Here is a 21,906-nt window from a genome sequence, read left to right as displayed (position 1 = left end):
GCGGTGGATAGTCAGGTCTCTCTCTCCTCTCTCCCCTCTCTCTCTCTCCCCCTGGCGGTGGATAGTCAGGTCTCTCTCTCCTCTCCCCTCTCTCTCTCTCCCCCTGGCGGTGGATAGTCGGGTCTCTCTCTCCTCTCTCCCCTCTCTCTCTCTCCCCCTGGCGGTGGATAGTCAGGTCTCTCTCTCCTCTCTCTCCTCTCTCTCTCCCTGGCGGTGGATAGTCAGGTCTCTCTCTCCTCTCTCCGCTCTCTCTCTCTCCCCCTGGCAGTGGATAGTCAGGTCTCTCTCTCTCTCTCCCTGGCGGTGGATAGTCAGGTCTCTCTCTCCTCTCTCCCCACTCTCTCTCTCTCCCTGGCGGTGGATAGTCAGGTCTCTCTCTCCTCTCTCCCCTCTCTCTCTCTCTCCCCTGGCGGTGGATAGTCAGGTCTCTCTCTCCTCTCCCTCTCTCTCTCTCCCCTGGCGGTGGATAGTCGGGTCTCTCTCTCCTCTCTCTACTCTCTCTCCTCTCCCCTCTCTCTCTCTCCCCCTGGCGGTGGATAGTCAGGTCTCTCTCTCCTCTCTCCCCTCTCTCTCTCTCTCCCTGGCGGTGGATAATCAGGTCTCTCTCTCCTCTCTCCCCTCTCTCTCTCTCTCCCTGGCGGTGGATAGTCAGGTCTCTCTCTCCTCTCTCTCCTCTCCCTCTCTCTCTCTCCCCCCTGGCGGTGGATAGTCAGGTCTCTCTCTCCTCTCTCCCCTCTCTCTCTCTCCCCCTGGCGGTGGATAGTCAGGTCTCTCTCTCCTCTCCCCTCTCTCTCTCTCCCCCTGGCGGTGGATAGTCGGGTCTCTCTCTCCTCTCTCTACTCTCTCTCCTCTCCCCTCTCTCTCTCTCCCCCTGGCGGTGGATAGTCAGGTCTCTCTCTCCTCTCTCCCCTCTCTCTCTCTCTCCCTGGCGGTGGATAGTCAGGTCTCTCTCTCCTCTCTCTCCTCTCCCCTCTCTCTCTCTCCCCCTGGCGGTGGATAGTCAGGTCTCTCTCTCCTCTCTCCCCTCTCTCTCTCTCCCCTGGCAGTGGATAGTCAGGTCTCTCTCTCCTCTCCCTCTCTCTCTCTCCCCTGGCGGTGGATAGTCGGGTCTCTCTCTCCTCTCTCTACTCTCTCTCCTCTCCCCTCTCTCTCTCTCCCCCTGGCGGTGGATAGTCAGGTCTCTCTCTCCTCTCTCCCCTCTCTCTCTCTCCCCTGGCGGTGGATAGTCAGGTCTCTCTCTCCTCTCTCTCCTCTCTCTCTCCCTGGCGGTGGATAGTCAGGTCTCTCTCTCCTCTCTCCGCTCTCTCTCTCTCCCCCTGGCAGTGGATAGTCAGGTCTCTCTCTCTCTCTCCCTGGCGGTGGATAGTCAGGTCTCTCTCTCCTCTCTCCCCACTCTCTCTCTCCCTGGCGGTGGATAGTCAGGTCTCTCTCTCCTCTCTCTCCTCTCCCTCTCTCTCTCTCTCCCCTGGCGGTGGATAGTCAGGTCTCTCTCTCCTCTCTCCCCTCTCTCGCTCTCCCCCTGGCGGTGGATAGTCAGGTCTCTCTCTCCTCTCTCCCCTCTCTCTCTCCCCCTGGCGGTGGATAGTCAGGTCTCTCTCCCCTCTCTCTCTCTCTTCTCCCCTGGCGGTGGATTGTCGGATCTGTCTCTCCTCTTTCTACCCGCTGGTGCTGCGTCGAGGTGATCACTTTTCCCCGCGATGGATTTCATAGCTGTCCATTTGTGCTCAGTTAGAATAGGCACAATCTTAGTTACAACACACCTCTCAACATGGTTTTGTCATAGGAGGGTGAGATTCAAGTTTGGTTTTCAAAGTTTGGGGAAGCTTAAGTAAGAGGTTAAAATGGAGCCTGCCATTTCTACCGATCTGTGTCCCAGTTGGGATTTTCAGATGTGCATTTACATGGAAGTTTCATTTCAACAATAACGTTTTCGTTATATAAATTACAAGCAATATAGACAGCATTCATTGTTAATCATGAAGCATACACCCCGCCCTTCCTCTTCAGTAGAGAGGAGTTTATCTTTGTCGGCGCGATGCATGGCGAAGCCCGGTGGCTGAACCGATTCCGACAACATATCCCGAGAGAGCCATGTTTCCGTGAAACAGAGAACATTACAATCTCTGATGTCTCTCTGGAAGGCAACCCTTGCTCGAATTTCGTCTACCTTGTTGTCAAGAGACTGGACATTGGCGACTAGTATACTCGGGAGCGGTGAGCGATGTGCACGTCTACGGAGCCTGAACAGGAGGCCGCTCCATCTGCCCCTTCTGCGGCGTGGTTGTTTTGGGTCGGCTACTGGGATTAGATCCATTGTCCTGGGTGGTGGTTCAAACAGAGGATTCGCTTCAGGAAAGTCGTATTCCTGGTCGTAATGTTGGTGAGTTGACATTGCTCTTATATCCAATAGTTCCTCCCGACTGTATGTAATAAAACCTATGATTTCCTGGGGTAACAATGTAAGAATAATTACATAAAAAAACGAAATACTGCATAGTTTCCTAGGAACGCGAAGCGAGGCGGCCATCTCAGTCAGCGACGTATATATTAACCATGTGTACTGTCTATGTTAACCATGTATACTGTCTATATTAACCATGTATACTGTATACTGTCTATATTAACCATGTATACTGTCTATATTAACCATGTATACTGTCTATATTAACCATGTATACTGTCTACATTAACCATGTATACTGAATACTGTCTATATTAACCATGTATACTGTCTATATTAACCATGTATACTGTATACTGTCTATATTAACCATGTATACTGTCTATATTAACCATGTGTACTGTCTATATTAACCATGTATACTGTCTATATTAACCATGTATACTGTCTATATTAACCATGTATACTGTCTATATTAACCATGTATACTGTCTATATTAACCATGTATACTGTCTACATTAACCATGTATACTGAATACTGTCTATATTAACCATGTATACTGTCTATATTAACCATGTATACTGTATACTGTCTATATTAACCATGTATACTGTCTATATTAACCATGTATACTGTCTATATTAACCATGTATACTGTCTATATTAACCTTGTATACTGTATTGTGTCTATATTAACCATGTATACTGTATACTGTCTATATTAACCATGTATACTGTCTACATTAACAATATCTCTCTCATAATCACTAAATGCCTAGGTTTACCTCCTCTGTACTCACATCCCACCATACCTTTGTCTGTACATTATACCTTGAAGCTATTTTATCGCCCCCAGAAACCTGCTCCTTTTTCTCTCTATTCTGGACGTCACAGACGACCAATTCTTATAGCTTTTAGCCGTACCCTCATACTTATTGTTCTCTGCTCCTCTGGGGATGTAGATGTGAATCCAGGCCCTGCAGTGCCTGGCTCCACTCCTACTCCCCAGGCGCTCTCTTTTGATTACTTCTGTAACCGTAATAACCTTGGTTTCACGCATGTTAACATTAGAAGCCTCCTCCCTAAGTTTGTTTTATTCACTGCTTTAGCACACTCTGCCAACCCGGATGTCCTAGCTGTGTCTGAATCTTGGCTTAGGAAGTCCACCAAAAACTCTGAAATCTTCATCCCTAACTACAACGTTTTCAGACAAGATAGAACGACCAAAGGGGGCGGTGTTGCAATCTACTGCAGAGATAGCCTGCAGAGTTCTGTCCTGCTATCCAGGTCTGTACCCAAACAATTTGAACTTCTACTTTTAAAAATCCACCTCTCCAAAAACAAGTCTCTCACCGTTGGCGCCTGCTATAGACCCCCCTCGGCCCCTAGTTGTGCTCTGGACACCATATGTGAACTGATTGCCCCCATCTATCTTCAGAGCTCGTGCTACTAGGTGACCTAAACTGGGACATGCTTAACACCCCAGCCATCCTACAATCCAAGCTTGATGCCCTCAATCTCACACAAATTATTAATGAACCCACCAGGTACAACCCCAAAGCCGCAAACACTGGCACCCTCATAGATATCATCCTAACCAACGTGCCCTCTAAATACACCTCTGCTGTTTTCAACCAAGATCTCAGCGATCACTGCCTCATTGCCTGCACCCGTAATGGGTCAGCGGTCAAACGACCTCCACTCATCACTGTCAAACGCTCCCTGAAACATTTCAACGAGCAAGCCTTTCTAATCGACCTGGCCCTGGTATCCTGGAAGGATATTGACCTCATCCCGTCAGTAGAGGATGCCTGGTTATTTTTTTTAAATGCCTTCCTCTCCATCTTAAATAAGCATGCCCCTTTCAAGAAATTTAGAACCAGGAACAGATATAGCCCTTGGTTCTCCCCAGACCTGACTGCCCTTAACCAACACAAAAATATCCTGTGGCGTTCTGCATTAGCATAGAACTGCCCCCGCGATATGCTACTTTTTAGGGAAGTTAGAAACCAATACACACAGGCAGTTAGAAACGCCAAGGCTAGCTTTTTCAAACAGAAATTCGCTTCGTGCAACTCCAACTCTAAAAAGTTCTGGGACATTGTAAAGTCCATGGAGAATAAGAACACCTCCTCCCAACTGCCCACTGCACTGAGGTTAGGAAACTCTGTCACCACCGATAAGCCCACTATAATTGAGAATTTCAACAAGCATTTTTCTACGGCTGGCCATGCTTTCCACCTAACTACCCCTACTGCATTCAACAGCACTGCACCCCCCACAGCTACTCCCCAAGCCTCCCCCATTTCTCCTTCTCCCAAATCCATTCAGCTGATGTTCTGAAAGAGCTGCAAAATCTGGACCCCTACAAATCAGCTGGGCTTGACAATCTGGACCCTTTCTTTCTAAAATTATCTGCCGAAATTTTTGCAACCCCTATTACTAGCCTGTTCAACCTCTCTTTCGTGTCGTCTGAGATTCCCATAGATTGGAAAGCAGCTGCTGTCATCCCCCTCTTCAAAGGAGGTGACACTCTTGACCCAAATTGCTACAGACCTATATCCATCCTACCCTGCCTTTCTAAGGTCTTCGAAAGCCAAGTTAACAAACAGATTACCGACCATTTCGAATCCCACCGCACCCTCTCCGCTATGCAATCTGGTTTCAGAGCTGGTCATGGGTGCACCTCAGCCACGCTCAAGGTCCTAAACGACATCGTAACCGCCATCGATAAGAAACAATACTGTGCTGCCGTATTCATTGACCTGGCCAAAGCTTTTGACTCTGTTAATCACCACATCCTCATCGGCAGACTCAGTAGCCTTGGTTTCTCAAACGATTGCGTCGCCTGGTTCACCAACTACTTCTCTGACAGAGTTCAGTGTGTCAAATCGGAGGGCCTACTGTCTGGACCTCTGGCAGTCTCTATGTGGGTACCACAGGGTTCAATTCTTGGGCCAACTCTTTTCTCTGTATACATAAATGATGTCGCTCTTGCTGCTGGTGAATCTCTGATCCACCTCTACGCAGACGACACCATTCTGTACACTTCTGGCCCTTCTTTGGACACTGTGTTAACAACCCTCCAGACGAGCTTCAATGCCATTCAACTCTCCTTCCGTGGTCTCCAACTGCTCCTAAACACAAGTAAAACTAAATGCATGCTCTTCAACCGATCGCTGCCTGCACCTGCCCGCCTGTCCAGCATCACTTCTCTGGACGGTTCTAACTTAGAATTTGTGGACAACTACAAATACCTAGGTGTCTGGTTAGACTGTAAACTCTCCTTCCAGACTCACATCAATCATCTCCAATCCAAAGTGAAATCTCGAATTGGCTTCCCTATTTCGCAACAAAGCATCCTTCACTCATGCTGCCAAACATACCCTCGTAAAACTGACCATCCTACCAATCCTCGACTTCGGCGATGTCATTTACAAAATAGCTTCCAATACCCTACTCAACAAGCTGGATGCAGTCTATCACAGTGCCATCCGTTTTGTCACCAAAGCCCCATATACTACCCACCACTGCGACCTGTACGCTCTCGTTGGCTGGCCTTCGCTTCATAATCGTCGCCAAACACATTGGCTCCAGGTCATCTACAAGACCCTGCTAGGTAAAGTCCCCCCTTATCTCCGCTCACTGGTCACCATAGCAGCACCCACCTGTAGCACGCGCTCCAGCAGGTATATCTCTCTGGTCACCCCTAAAGCCAACTCCTCCTTTGGTCGTCTCTCCTTCCAGTTCTCTGCTGCCAATGACTGGAACGAACTACAAAAATCTCTGAAACTGGAAACACTTATCTCCCTCACTAGCTTTAAGCACCAGCTGTCAGAGCAGCTCACAGATCACTGCACCTGTACATAGCCCATCTATAATTTAGCCCAAACTACTACCTCTTCCCCTACTGTATTTATTTATTTTATTTATTTTGCTCCTTTGCACCATATTATTTATATTTTATCTCTGAACTTTCTTCAAACTACAAATCTACCATTCCAGTGTTTTTCTTGCTATACTTTATTTACCCTGCCACCATGGCATTTTTTTGCCTTTACCTCCCTTATCTCACATCATTTGCTCACATTGTATATAATCTTATTTTTTTTTTCTATTTTTTTTTTCTACTGCATCATTGATTGTATGTTGTTTTACTCCATGTGTAACTCTGTGTTTTTGTATGTTGTCGAACTGCTTTGCTTTATCTTGGCCAGGTCGCAATTGTAAATGAGAACTTGTTCTCAACTTGCCTACCTGGTTAAATAAAGGTGAAATAAAAAAATAAAAAATAAAATTAACCATGTTTACTGTCTATATTAACCATGTATACTGTATACTGTCTATATTAACCACGTATACTGTATACTGTCTATTTTAACCATGTATACTGTCTATATTAACCATGTATACTGTATACTGTCTATATTAACCATGTATACTGTCTATATTAACCATGTATACTGTCTATATTAACCATGTAAACTGTATACTGTCTATATTAACCATGTATACTGTCTATATTAACCATGTATACTGTATACTGTCTATATTAACCATGTATACTGTCTATATTAACCATGTAAACTGTATACTGTCTATATTAACCATGTATACTGTATATATTAACCATGTATACTGTCTACATTAACCACGTATACTGAATACTGTCTATATTAACCATGTATACTGTCTATATTAACCATGTATACTGTATACTGTCTATATTAACCATGTATACTGTCTATATTAACCATGTATACTGTCTATATTAACCATGTATACTGTCTATATTAACCATGTATACTGTATACTGTCTATATTAACCATGTATACTGTCTATATTAACCATGTATACTGTATACTGTCTATATTAACCATGTATGCTGTCTATATTAACCATGTAAACTGTATACTGTCTATATTAACCATGTATACTGTCTATATTAACCATGTATACTGTATACTGTCTATATTAACCATGTATACTGTATATATTAACCATGTATACTGTCTACATTAACCATGTATACTGAATACTGTCTATATTAACCATGTATACTGTCTATATTAACCATGTATACTGTATACTGTCTATATTAACCATGTATACTGTCTATATTAACCATGTATACTGTCTATATTAACCATGTATACTGTCTATATTAACCATGTATACTGTATACTGTCTATATTAACCATGTATGCTGTCTATATTAACCATGTAAACTGTATACTGTCTATATTAACCATGTATACTGTCTATATTAACCATGTATACTGTATACTGTCTATATTAACCATGTATACTGTCTATATTAATCATGTATACTGTATACTGTCTATATTAACCATGTAAACTGTATACTGTCTATATTAACCATGTAAACTGTATACTGTCTATTTTAACCATGTATAATATCTATATTAACCATGTATACTTTCTATATTATCCATGTATACTGTCTATATTAACCATGTATACTGTCTATATTAACCATGTATACTGTCTATATTAACCATGTATACTGTATACTGTCTATATTAACCATGTATACTGTATACTGTCTATATTAACTATGTATACTGTCTATATTAACCATGTATACTGTCTATATTAACTATGTATACTGTATACTGTCTATATTAACCATGTATACGGTCTCTATTAACTATGTATACTGTATACTGTCTATATTAACCATGTATACTGTATACTCTCTATATTAACCATGTATACTTTATACTGTCTATATTAACCATGTATACTGTATATATTAACCATGTATACTGTCTATATTAACAATGTATACTGTCTCTATTAACCATGTATACTGTATACTATCTATATTAACCATGTATACTGTATACTGTCTGTATTAACCTTGTATACTGTCTATTTTAACCATGTATACTGTATACTGTCTATATTAGCCATGTATTCTGTCTATATTAACTAAGTATACTGTCTATTTTAACCATGTATACTGTATACTGTCTATATTAACCATGTATTCTGTCTATATTAACCATGTATACTGTATACTGTCTGTATTAACCATGTATACTGTCTATATTAACCATGTATACTGTATACTGTCTATATTAAGCATGTATACTGTCTATATTAACCATGTATACTGTATACTGTCTATATTAACCATGTATACTGTCTATACTAACCATGTATACTGTCTATATTAACCATGTATACTGTATACTGTCTATATTAACCATGTATACTGTATACTGTCTATATTAACCATGTATACTGTATATTGTCTATATTAACCATGTATACTGTCTATATTAACCATGTATACTGTCTATATTAACCATGTATACTGTATACTGTCTATATTAACCATGTATATTGTCTATATTAACCATGTATACTGTCTATATTAACCATGTATACTGTATATTGTCTATATTAACCATGTATATTGTCTATATTAACAATGTATATTGTCTATATTAACCATGTATACTGTCTATATTAACCATGTATACTGTATACTGTCTACATTAACCATGTATATTGTCTATATTAACCATGTATATTGTCTATATTACCATGTATACTGTATACTGTCTATATTAACCTCTCTGGGCTAGGCGGGACGAATTCGTGGAATCCTGTTGCGCGTTATTCAAATACCTTAGAAATGCTATTACTTCAATTTCTCAAACATATGACTATTTTACACCATTTTAAAGACAAGACTCTCGTTAATCTAACCACACTGTCCGATTTCAAAAAGGCTTTACAACGAAAGCAAAACATTAGATTATGTCAGCAGAGTACCCAGCCAGAAATAATCAGACACCCATTTTTCAAGCTAGCATATAATGTCACATAAACCCAAACCACAGCTAAATGCAGCACTAACCTTTGATGATCTTCATCAGATGACACACCTAGGACATTATGTTATACAATACATGCATGTTTTGTTCAATCAAGTTCATATTTATATCAAAAACCAGCTTTTTACATTAGCATGTGACGTTCAGAACTAGCATACCCCCGCAAACTTCCGGTGAATTTACAAAATTACTCACGATAAACGTTCACAAAAAGCATAACAATTATTTTAAGAATTATAGATACAGAACTCCTCTATGCACTCGCTATGTCCGATTTTAAAATAGCTTTTCGGTGAAAGCACATATTGCAATATTCTAAGTAGATAGCCCGGCATCACAGGGCTAGCTATTTACACACCCACCAAGTTTAGCCCTCACCAAAATCAGATTTACTATAAGAAAAATGTTATTACCTTTGCTGTTCTTCGTCAGAATGCACTCCCAGGACTTCTACTTCAATAACAAATGTTGGTTTGGTCCCAAATAATCCATAGTTATATCCAAATAGCGGCGTTTTGTTCGTGCGTTCAAGACACTATCCGAAAGGGTAAATAAGGGTTACGCGCCCGACGCGCTTTCGTGACAAAAAAAATTCTAAATATTCCATTACCGTACTTCGAAGCATGTCAACCGCTGTTTAAAATCAATTTTTATGCCATTTTTCTCGTAAAAAGCGATACTATTCCGACCGGGAATCTGTGTTTTAGTTCAAAGAGAGAGAAAGTAAAAACATGAGGTCGCCCCGTACATGCGCCTCAGTCTGAAGGTCCTCTGATCGGCCACTTACCAAAGGCGCTAAAGTTTTTCAGCCAGCGGCTGGAATTACATCATTCAGCTTTTTCCCGGGTTCTGAGAGCCTATGGGAGCCGTAGGAAGTGTCACGTTACAGCAAACATCCTAAATTTTCAATAAACAGAGCCAAGAAGCCCAAGGAATGGTCAGAGAGGGTACTTCCTGTACAGAATCTTCTCAGGTTTTTGCCTGCCATATGAGTTCTGTTATACTCACAGACACTATTCAAACAGTTTTAGAAACTTTAGGGTGTTTTCTATCCAAAGCCAATAATTATATGCATATTCTAGTTTCTGGACAGTAGTAATAACCAGATTAAATCGGGTACGTTTTTTATCCGGCCGTGTAAATACTGCCCCTAGCCCTAACAGGATATGCTAGCTTGAAAAATGGGTGTCTGATTATTTCTGGCTGGGTACTCTGCTGACGTAATCTAATGTTTTGCTTTCGCTGTAAAGCCTTTTGAAGTCGGACAGTGTGGTTAGATAAAGGAGAGTCTGGTCTTTAAAATGGTGTAAAATAGTCATATGTTTGAAAAATGGAAGTGTTCGGATTTTCGAGGACTTTGTATTTCGCGCCACGCCCATCATTGGATATTGGAGCAGGTGTTCCGCTAGTGGAACGTCTGTTTAAACAACACAATGTAACTCCAAGTCAATCACACTTCTGTGAAATCAAACTGTCCACTTAGGAAGCAACACTGATTGCCAAAAATGTCACATGCTGTTGTGCAAATGGAATAGACAACAGGTGGAAATTATAGGCAATTAACAAGAAACCCCCAATAAAGGAGTGGTTCTGCAGGTGGGGACCACAGACCACTTCTCAGTTCCTATGCTTCCTGGCTGATGTTTTGGTCACTTTTGAATGCTGGCAGTGCTTTCACTCTAGTGGTAGCATGAGATGGAGTCTACAACCCACACAAGTGGCTCAGGTAGTGCAGCTCATCCAGGATGGCTCATCAATGCGAGCTGTGGCAAGAAGGTTTGCTGTGTCTGTCAGCGTAGTGTCCAGAGCATGGAGGCGCTACCAGGAGACAGGCCAGTACATCAGGAGACGTGGAGGAGGCCGTAGGAGGGCAACAACCCAGCAGCAGGACCGCTACCTCCGCCTTTGTGCAAGGAGGAGCAGGAGAAGCACTGCCAGAGCCCTGCAAAAAAAACTCCAGCAGGCCACAAATGTGCATGTGTCTGCTCAAACGGTCAGAAACAGACTCCATGAGGGTGGTATGAGGGTCCGACGTCCACAGGTGGGGGTTGTGCTTACAGCCCAACACCGTGCAGGACGTTTGGCATTTGCCAGAGAACACAAAGATAGGCAAATTCGCCACTGGCGCCCTGTGCTCTTCACAGATGAAAACAGGTTCACACTGAGCACATGTGACAGACGTGACAGTCTGGAGATGCCGTGGAGAACGTTCTGCTGCCTGCAACATCCTCCAGCATGACCGGTTTGGCGGTGGGTCAGTCATGGTGTGGGGTGGCATTTCTTTGGGGGGGCCGCACAGCCCTCCATGTGCTCGCCAGAGGTACCCTGACTGCCATTAGGTACCGAGATGAGATCCTTAGACCCCTTGTGAGACCATATGCTGGTGCGGTTGGCCCTGGGTTCCTCCTAATGCAAGACAATGCTAGACCTCATGTGGCTGGAGTGTGTCAGCAGTTCCTGCAAGAGGAAGGCATTGATGCTATGGACTGGCCTGCCCGTTCCCCAGACCTGAATCCAATTGAGCACATCTGGGACATCATGTCTCGCTCCATCCACCAACGCCACGTTGCACCACAGACTCTCCAGGAGTTGGCAGATGCTTTAGTCCAGGTCTGGGAGGAGATCCCTCAGGAGACCATCCGTCACCTCATCAGGAGCATGCCCAGGCATTGTAGGGAGGTCATACAGGCACGTGGAGGCCACACACACTACTGAGCCTCATTTTGACTTGTTTTAAGGACATTACATCAAAGTTGGATCAGCCTGTAGTGTGGTTTTCCACTTTAATTTTGAGTGTGACTCCAAATCCAGACCTCCATGGGTTGATAAATTGGATTTCCATTGATTATTTTTGTGTGATTTTATTGTCAGCACATTCAACTATGTAAAGAAAAAAGTATTTAATAAGATTATTTCTTTCATTCAGATCTAGGATGTGTTGATAAAGTGTTCCCTTTTATTTTTTTGAGCAGTATATAATGAATCAACTCCGATCTGTATCCCTGTCACGTCCTGGCCAGTATAAGGGTAATTGTTTTTGTAGTTTGGTCAGGACGTGGCAGAGGGTATTTGTTTTATGTGGTTCGGGGTGTTGTGTTTGTGTAAAGGGTGTTTGATTTAGTTTTCAGGGTTTTGGTTTATGTTTAGTTAATTCTATGGTTAGTCTAGGTTGTGTGTTTCTATGTTTGGTTGATTGGGGTTGGGACTCTCAGTTGAAGGCAGGTGTTGTCTATCTGCCTTTGATTGAGAGTCCCATATATTAGGGTGTGTTTGTATGTGTGATTTGTGGGTGATTATTCTGTGTATAGCCTTGTGCCTTACCAGACTGTTTATTTGTCGAGTGTTCGTTTTTGTTATTTTGTATGTTCATTGTTGAGATTAATTAAAAATCAAGATGAGCATTCACGTACCTGCTGCGTATTGGTCCACATTTTCTGATGACGATTTCGCATTATCGTCAGAAGACGAAGACAAATGTGACAATCCCAAAGGGTGTAAGGCTTTGGTTATTAATAAGAAACAGACAGGCGTCCCATTATACAATAGTCAGGATCTTTATTCAGGAGAGCTCTTCCCTCAAAATGAGGACACAGTATTTTTATATGTACACACACAAATAAACTCACATCAGTAGAGAACTCCACCCCGCTTTAGGTGGTTGTATTTTTCCACAGTTCACATACATTGTTATCACACTTCTGCAACAGGTTTCATTATCTTCTACTAGCCTAGCCGTTCCTGACAGTTCCTCCCCTCCCTAAGTTGGAGAGAGACCCCTTTTCCCATTATCAGTTTCTGCAAGGTCGTCTTTGTCTTTTCTGTGGTTTCAACTATGCCCTGCTCATTTTGTGAAATAGTAACACAAAGGCCTAGTCACACACATGATATAATTATGACTCTTAACACGTTATTATAGCCTTATAATTCTAATACATTTCACACAGTTATATGGTTTTAGGGTGGAATACTTTTAGTCATTATCTTTAAACATACAAATTCATCTATCAATAACCAGTAATGAAATAGGTAAAAAGATAAACATTAATGAATTAACCAGTTGTCACGTTCGTCGTATTGAGTGGACCAAAACGCAGCGGGAAAGTGTATACTCATCTTCTTATTTATTAAATAAACGAAACAAAACACTTGAACAAAAACAACGACGAAAAACAGTCCCGTAAGGACAAAATGACTATACGGAGAAACAACTACCCACAAATCACAATGAAAAACACCCCTATTAAATAGGACCTTCAATTAGAGGCAACGAGGAACAATAATAGAATATACAAACATAAAATAATATAAAAAATAAATATTAAAAATATTTTTAAAAGATTGAATATCCATCACCTTACTCAATGTAAATCTGAATATGTCTGGAACAATGTGTTGGACTGTAGGGTTCAGCTGGTCCAGAGATCAGGAACAATGTGTTGGGCTGTAGAATTCAGCTGGTCCAGATGTCAGGGTCTGTTTTTAGTAATCTGCATTACAGAACAAATAAAATAAAAAATACAAGATTAGTGAAATAGTGAATGAGAGAGAGAGAAAGACAGACACAGAGAGAGACACGTAGAGAGAGAGACAGAGAGAGAGAGACAGAGAGAGAGAGCTGAGTTCACAATCCTGTTCTACTATCACACTGAAGCCTCAGGACCAGAACATCCAATCAATCAGAATAAACCAAATTACAACACAGTCAAAACAAAACTACATTGCTTATTGGGAAACACTAGCAGCAAGCAACATGCAGCGCTATCTGGTCCTAAATCGACAGTACACCGTGGCTAACTATTTGACCATGGTTACTGATCAAATCCTTAGAAAAACCCTGACAAAGTACAGGTTCAGTGAGCACAGCCTTGCCATTGAGAAGGGTAGACACAGGAAAACCTGGCTCCCTGCAGAGGAAAGGCTATGCAACCACTGCACCACAGCAGAACCTGAGACAGAGCTGCATTTCCTGACAAAATGTCAAAAATATAAAATGATTAGAGAGTGTCATTTCCCCAAATTTGAAACCCTTATTCAAGGTTTCAAAGACCTCTCTGATGAGGACAGGCTACCCGTCCTGTTGGGGGAGGACGCAGAGAGCTGTGGGTTGGCAGCCCACTACATTGCTGCCTGCCATAAGATGAGGGGGTTATTTGTTATTGTAGTTTGGTCAGGACGTGGCAGGGGGTGTTTGTTTTATGTGGTTCAGGGTTTGTTTGGCTATGTGCTTATGTAAGAGGGGTGTTTGTTTTATGTGTTCCGGGGTTTTTTGGTCTATGTTCTATGTAAGTATATTTCTATGTTAGTTCTAGTCTTTCTATTTCTATGTTAAGTTAATGGGGTTGACCTTCAATTGGAAGCAGCTGCTCCTCATTGCTTCTGATTGAAGGTCCTATGTATAGGGGTGTTTTGTAATGGGATTTGTGGGTAGTTGTCTCCTGTTTGGTGTCTGTGCACCTGACAGGACTGTTTTATGTCGTTTGTTGTTTTTGTATACAGAGCAAATCAAATGTATTTATATAGCCCTTCTTACATCAGCTGATATCTCAAAGTGCTGTACAGAAACCCAGACTAAATCCCAAACAGCAAGCAATGCAGGTGTAGAAGCACGGTGGCTAGGAAAAACTCCCTAGAAAGGCCAAAACCTAGGAAGAAACCTAGAGAGGAACCAGGCTATGAGGGGTGGCCAGTCCTCTTCTGGCTGTGCCGGGTGGAGATTATAACAGCACATGGCCAAGATGTTCAAATGTTCAGAAATGACCAGCAAGAGTTAGTGTCAGTTGGCTTTTTCATAGCCGATCTGTGAGAGTATCTCTACCGCTCCTGCTGTCTCTAGAGAGTTGAAAACAGCAGGTCTGGGACAGGTAGCACGTCCGGTGAACAGGTCAGGGTTCCAGCAGGTCTGGGACAGCAGGTCTGGGACAGGTAACACATCCGGTGAATAGGTCAGGGTTCCAGCAGGTCTGGGACAGCAGGTCTGGGACAGGTAGAACATCCGGTGAACAGGTCAGGGTTCCAGCAGGTCTAGGACAGCAGGTCTGGGACAGGTAGCACGTCCGGTGAATAGGTCAGGGTTCCAGCAGGTCTGGGACAGGTAGAACATCCGGTGAACAGGTCAGGGTTCCAGCAGGTCTGGGACAGGTAGAACATCCGGTGAACAGGTCAGGGTTCCAGCAGGTCTGGGACAGCAGGTCTGGGACAGGTAGCACGTCCAGTGAACAGGTCAGGGTTCCATAGCTGCAGGCAGAACAGTTGGAACTGGAGCAGATTAAGTGATTAGTTTGTTTTTCCTTCTTTTAAATTTAATAAAGAAGATGAGTATACACGTTCCCGCTGCACCTTGGTCCAATCCTTACGACGCCCCGTTACAGAGGGACAGTGTCTGACAGACCAATCAACCTGCACATGTCCTCTACTGTATGCTTATTGTTATAGTTCAATGTATGGTTATTCTGACCCTTGGTTATTGTTGTTACTGTTGTCCCATTGACAATTTTGATTATTATTATCTTAATATTGTATATATCCAAAGTAAGCTCTGGCAATATGTACACTGTTATGTCATGCCAATAAAGCAAATTTAATGAGAGAGAGAGAGAGAGAGAGAGAGAGAGAGAGAGAGAGAGAGAGAGAGAGAGAGAGAGAGAGAGAGAGAGAGAGAGAGAGAGAGAGAGAGAGAGAGAGAGAGAGAGAGAGAGAGAGAGAGAGAGAGAGAGAGAGAGAGAGAGAGAGAGAGAGAGAGAGAGAGAGAGAGACGATAGTTGAATGAAACCAAAACAGATTAAATCTGACCATCACTCTTGCTGCAGATGAAGTTGAATTTGTCGGTCTCAGGCAGGCCGACCCACTTCCCCCCGTTTCTCTCTATGGCCCCCGTGTTCCCACACTGCTCCTTCCTGGTACTGTAACCCTCCCCGTCGGCCCAGTTGTGGAAGCAGGACTCTTCTCCATTGACCCAGAACCAGAAGTCCAGGGTGCAGGTGTACCTCAGGCCCAGCCAGACGTAGGGACTGGAGGCCTTCTTGGCTCTCTGTTGGACCCAGTGCTGGATGCTGTGGTTGTGGGCAGACACCAGTTCCATCTTCCGTTCTCTGCAGTACCACAGGGCTTCGGACCACGTCTTGTTCTCTGAGACCAGGACCAGCTTATCTGGAGGAAGAGGAGGATATGGACTATATGCTAAATATTCACAAAATAACGTTGATTCTAAAGTAAATGTCAATTTTTTTAAGAATTTGTATCTAACCCCCCTCATCCCTCACCCCCTCCCCCCCCTCCCCCTCCCCCTCATCCCCCTCCCCCTCACCCCTCACCCCTCATCCCTCCCCCTCACACCCTCATCCCTCACCCCTCATCCCTCCCCTTCACCCCTCCCCCATCACCACTCCCCCTCCCCCTCTCCCTCCCCCCTCACCATCATAGCAGAAAAAAGGATGTTCAGTGATACAATGGTGATCATTCCACTTTCCAGATGGGAACTTAACTTCCACAGAGAGCTCTTTGTGCTTTCTTTCCCCATCTGCCCCGTTTGGCTCGCCTGTCATCCAGTTTCTGAAGGTTGAGCCGCTCTGGTCAGACCACCTCCACTCTCTATACAGGCCGATCCACACCACTTCCTGTAAAATGTTTTGCAAATGCTGATTATGTTTTTAACACGGTGCTCAAAGTGCAAGACAAATTAGGTGAAGTGAAATGAACTTGCCTGTATGACGTTATGTATGGCCTTCTGTATGGTGTTATTCTCTGCTTCATTCCACACACTGGCCAGGTCCGTATGGTTCTGTCTGCAGTAGTGCTGAGCCTCACTCCAGTTCTTCTTTTCAGTGATGAGGATGTACATACTAGTGAGATTTGTGTCTATTTGAAAGAACAGAAGGTATATAAGAAGAGATGAGATATATAATAACATGTTCCAATAAAGACAAGTTCAAACTGACAAATACATGTCCGTAAATAAACTGGTAGAAAAAAAAGATTTTCAATAAAATATGAATCTGTTGACTGAATTCAAACTGTGGTGTTTGACTGGTTGACAAACAGAAAGATGGAAGGAAGGACAGTGAAAAGGCTGACTGACAGGGGAACTCACCATAGCAGACAAAATGTTGTTGTTCACCACAGTTCGCATCATGCCATGACCCATTTCGCATCCACACACAGAACTCATTGTTGTTGTCATTATCTGGTTGGTCGTTGATTTCTCCGTGCTTTTTGTCCCAAAACCCCTCCCTCTCTAACTCTGTGTCTCCCAGAGACCACCTCCAGCTGGTGTTATACAACCCTATCCAGGCTGGTCCAGTTAATAACCCAGCCTTTATTGTTTTATTGAGCCTGTTCATATCTGCCATGTCGTCTATGGAGGCCAGGTCAGTGTAGTTCTGTCTGCAGTAACTCTGAGCTTCAGTCCAGGTTTTATTGATGTTCACAAAGTGGAACTGATGAGAGAGGCATGAGGGGAGGACAGACAGCCCTGTGGAGAACAAACCAACATTATGACTGTACTAATAAAACACACACACACACACACACACACACACACACACACACACACACACACACAAACTAACCTGAAAACACACAAACTAACTGTTGACATCAATGATAATGGTAATTGATGACAGACAGACGGACGGACGGACGGACGGACGGACGGACGGACAGACAGACAGAAAAACAGACAGACAGACAGACAGACTGACAGACAGACAGACACTGTGTGAGCTCGTTTTAAACAGCCAGGGGACGGTGAACTATGTGAGCGATGAAGGAAGAGTTTGCCATTGTAAAGGAGCGCTGTATAGCCGGGGCGCGGCGAATACAGTCACTAACTAAAACACAAAAAAATAAGGAAACATTTTCAGACAAATCTGAAAGATCTGCTTTCCCAGACTGCACCATGTCACCGTTTCGTCTGTCTGGTGACTGTTGAAACGGTTCATCACAGAGCAGAACTTAGTTTGTGGACACCACATGCTTTTTATTATTGTTTTGTTTTTGACTCCATCCCTCATTCCCCACCTCGCCGTCGGTTTTGAGTGGGGCATTCAGCTAACAGCCATGTAAAACCTGCTCACACACACACACACACACACACACACACACACACACACACACACACACACACACACACACACACACACACACACACACACACACACACACACACACACACACACACACACACACACACACACACACACACACACACACAACCACACACGAAAACATATGAACTCCAACCTGAGAAGAACAGGAGAAACAGAGAGTGGCCCATCCCTGGAGAATGGAGGGATAACAGTCTGGTGAACAAATACCAACAACTAAACTTCAACTTCTACCAGCAGCATGGCTGCATGCTTTAGATTTGGAATTTAACGTCATGAAATGTAATGACTGAAAAAACATGTCAATCATTTTTTATTTTATTATTTTAGTGAATTTTTACTTTATGGATGGTTTGCACTGCCAGACTTTTCTGTTATTCTACTGCTCAAAAATATATTTATAAGCATTACAACATTTACTAAATAACAATACACATTAATGTTTACTAAATAACAATACACATGACTGTTTACTAAATAACAACACACATTAACGTTTACTAAATAACAATACACATTAATGTTTACTAAATAACAATACACATGACTGTTTACTAAATAACAACACACATTAATGTTTACTAAATAACAACACACATTAATGTTTACTAAATAACAATACACATTAATGTTTACTAAATAACAATACACATTAATGTTTACTAAATAACAACACACATTAACGTTTACTAAATAACAATACACATTAATGTTTACTAAATAACAATACACATTTATTTTTACTAAATAACAATAAACATTTATGTTCACTAAATAACAATAAACATTTATGTTTACTATATAACAATAGACATTTATGTTACTAACTGTATTTTACTTTACTCTTTACAAAAGTAGACATGTAGAGTTATGAAAGATATCCTCATACCCGATGTTTGTTGTTGTCGATGTTGTTTCTTGATATTGTTGTCAGCTCTCCCTCTGAGTGGCTCTGTCCCATCTGAGACAGGTGGGTGTTATACAGCTACATTATACAGTACTTCCTGCTCTTTGACCTCGTAACGTAGTGATGTCACAGTGGAAGGATGAAAGGCATCCCTGTCAGTTTTGTCTTAGTTCTTCCTCGTAGAAACATGCAAAACACTGGTCAAAGAGAAAAACCCATACAGGAAGAAGGAAATCCAAGAATTTATCAACATGGATTTTTGGAAAACAAAAATAAATTGCAACTCTCCATGTGGCTAAACTATACCAACATGTTGGATTACAATATAATATCTCCTTTGAAAAAGTAAATAGGAAGAACGAATGAGAGAAATCATCAACAGTCAAATCCAGCCAAAGTAAATAGGCCTAGATAAAAAACCTCCTGTGTCATTCACTCAGCTCCCTTGTCAGTCACCCTGCTCTCAGGTATTTACCTCCCTGTCAGTCACCCTGCTCTCAGGTATTTACCTCCCTGTCAGTCACCCTGCTCTCAGGTATTTTCCTCCCTGTCAGTCACCCTGCTCTCAGGTATTTACCTCCATGTCAGTCACCCTGCTCTCAGGTATTCACCTCCCTGTCAGTCACCCTGCACTCAGGTTTTTACCTCCCTTTAAGTCACCCTGCTCTCAAGTTTTTACCTCCCTGACAGTAACCCTCTCAGGTATTTACCTCCCTGTCAGTCACCCTGCTCTCAGGTATTTACCTCCCTGTCAGTCACCCTGCTCTCAGGTATTTACCTCCCTGTCAGTCACCCTGCTCTCAGGTATTTGCCTTCCAAAGAGTCATCAAAGAACCGTTTTGTCCAAAAATGGTTCTTAGAACGTTAAATGTTCTAGATAGAACCCTTCAGCTTACAAAGAACCCTTGTCTTCCAAAAACAGTTCTTCAGATCAAAATGGTTCTTTGTAGAACCCTATCCCTCTGCGAAGAACCCTTTTGGAACCCTTTTTTCTAAGAGTGTATATCTGTTTTATCGTTTAGAAAATGAAAGTACTTTGTGTGTCTATTCCCCCGATTTGAAGGTGTCATGAGCATTTGGAGCAATTCACTTATGTGTATGAAAGTAGTCACAAGTGTGTTATCTGGTCCTGTATTCCCGAGCACACAGTGATGACATCAAGCTTATGACTCTACAAACTTGTTGGACGCATTTGCAGCTTGTGTTTGTTGTGTTTCAGATTATTTTGTGCCCAATATTTATTTATTTTTTATAATGTATTGTGTCATTCTGGAGTCACTTTTTTTGTGTGTGTACTTTTTTACCACTTTTTCTCCCCAATTGGTAGTTACAGTCTTGTCCCATCGCTGCAACTCCCCTACGGACTCGGGAGAGGCAAATGTCAAGATCTATGCGTCCTAGGAAACATGACCCTGCCAAGCCGCACTGTTTCTTGACACACTGCTTGCTTAACCCGGAAGCCAGCCGCACCAATGAGTCGGAGGAAACGGTGTGCAACTGGCAACCAATGTCAGCGTGCATGTGCCCAGCCAGCCACAAGGAATCGCTAGAATGCAATGGGACAAGGACATCCTGGCCGGCCAAACCCTCCCCTAACCTGGACGACGCTGGGTCAATCGTACACCGCCTCATGGGTCTCCCGGTTGTGGACGGCTGCGACACAGCCACGGGATCGAACCTGGGTCTGTAGTGACACCTCAAGCACTGTGATGCAGTGGCTCAGGAGGCCTTGGAGTCAATTCTATTGTAAATAAGAATATAACATGTTTCTGAACACTTCTACATTAATGTGGATGCTACCACGATTATGGATAATCCTGAATGAATCATGAAAAATGATGAGTGACAACGTTACAGAGGGTCAAAAATCGTATCCCCAAGACATGCTAACCTCTCACCATTACCAGAAATAAGGGAGGCTGTCATTATTGCAGGGTATGATATTTATGCTATTGTAACAGTGTAGGTTCCGTCCCTCTCTCTTCGCTCCAACCTGGGCTCGAACCAGGGACCCTCTGCACACATCAACAACTGACACCCCACGAAGCATCGTTACCCATCGCGCCACAAAAGCCGCGGCCCTTGCAACGCAAGGGGAACAACCACTTCAGGTCTCAGAGCGAGTGACGTCACTGATTGAAACGCTATTAGCGCGCACCGCCGCTAACTAGCTAGCCATTTCACATCGGTTACACTATCCTGAAAGAGGAATTAAATCACATTTTCCACACTAGTGAGCAGATTTAATTAAACAACTCCACCCAAGGTTGATTACACTGACCTGTTGAAGTGACCTAGTGGAGTGACCTAGTGGAGTGACCTAGTGAAGTGACCTAGTGGAGTGACCTAGTGAAGTGACCTAGTGGAGTGACCTAGTGGAGTGACCTAGTGAAGTGACTTAGTGGAGTGGCCTAATGGAGTGACCTAGTGAAGTGACCTAGTGTAGTGACCTAGTGGAGTGACCTAGTGGAGTGACATAGTGAAGTGACTGAGTGAAGTGACTTAGTGAAGTGACTTAGTGAAGTGACCTAGTGGATAGACCCAGTGGAGTGACTTAGTGGAGTGACTTAGTGGAGTGACCTAGTGAAGTGACCTAGTGAAGTGACCGAGTGAAGTGACCTAGTG

The 21,906-nt window shown here is 43.0% G+C and overlaps 1 protein-coding gene across 1 annotated transcript in view; it reads right to left on the bottom strand.

Moving 5' to 3' along the window:
* The window catches only part of LOC123742517 (secretory phospholipase A2 receptor), a 50,239-nt gene extending 30,897 nt beyond the window's left edge, over positions 1-19,342 (bottom strand). Inside the window, exons 1-6 of the mRNA XM_045717464.1 lie at positions 19,264-19,342; positions 18,511-18,546; positions 17,360-17,740; positions 16,973-17,127; positions 16,685-16,886; positions 16,063-16,419 (exon numbers count right to left, since the gene is read on the bottom strand). Coding sequence (XP_045573420.1) covers positions 16,063-16,419; positions 16,685-16,886; positions 16,973-17,127; positions 17,360-17,740; positions 18,511-18,544 — 1,129 coding nt within the window. The 5' untranslated portion in view covers positions 18,545-18,546; positions 19,264-19,342. The remainder of the gene's footprint in view (positions 1-16,062; positions 16,420-16,684; positions 16,887-16,972; positions 17,128-17,359; positions 17,741-18,510; positions 18,547-19,263) is intronic.
* Between the last annotated feature and the right edge of the window lie 2,564 nt (positions 19,343-21,906).

The sequence above is a fragment of the Salmo salar genome, chromosome ssa04, assembly GCF_905237065.1.
Source record: "Salmo salar chromosome ssa04, Ssal_v3.1, whole genome shotgun sequence".
Lineage (NCBI taxonomy): Eukaryota > Metazoa > Chordata > Actinopteri > Salmoniformes > Salmonidae > Salmo > Salmo salar.
This window is presented reverse-complemented; position numbering and strand designations above follow the sequence as displayed.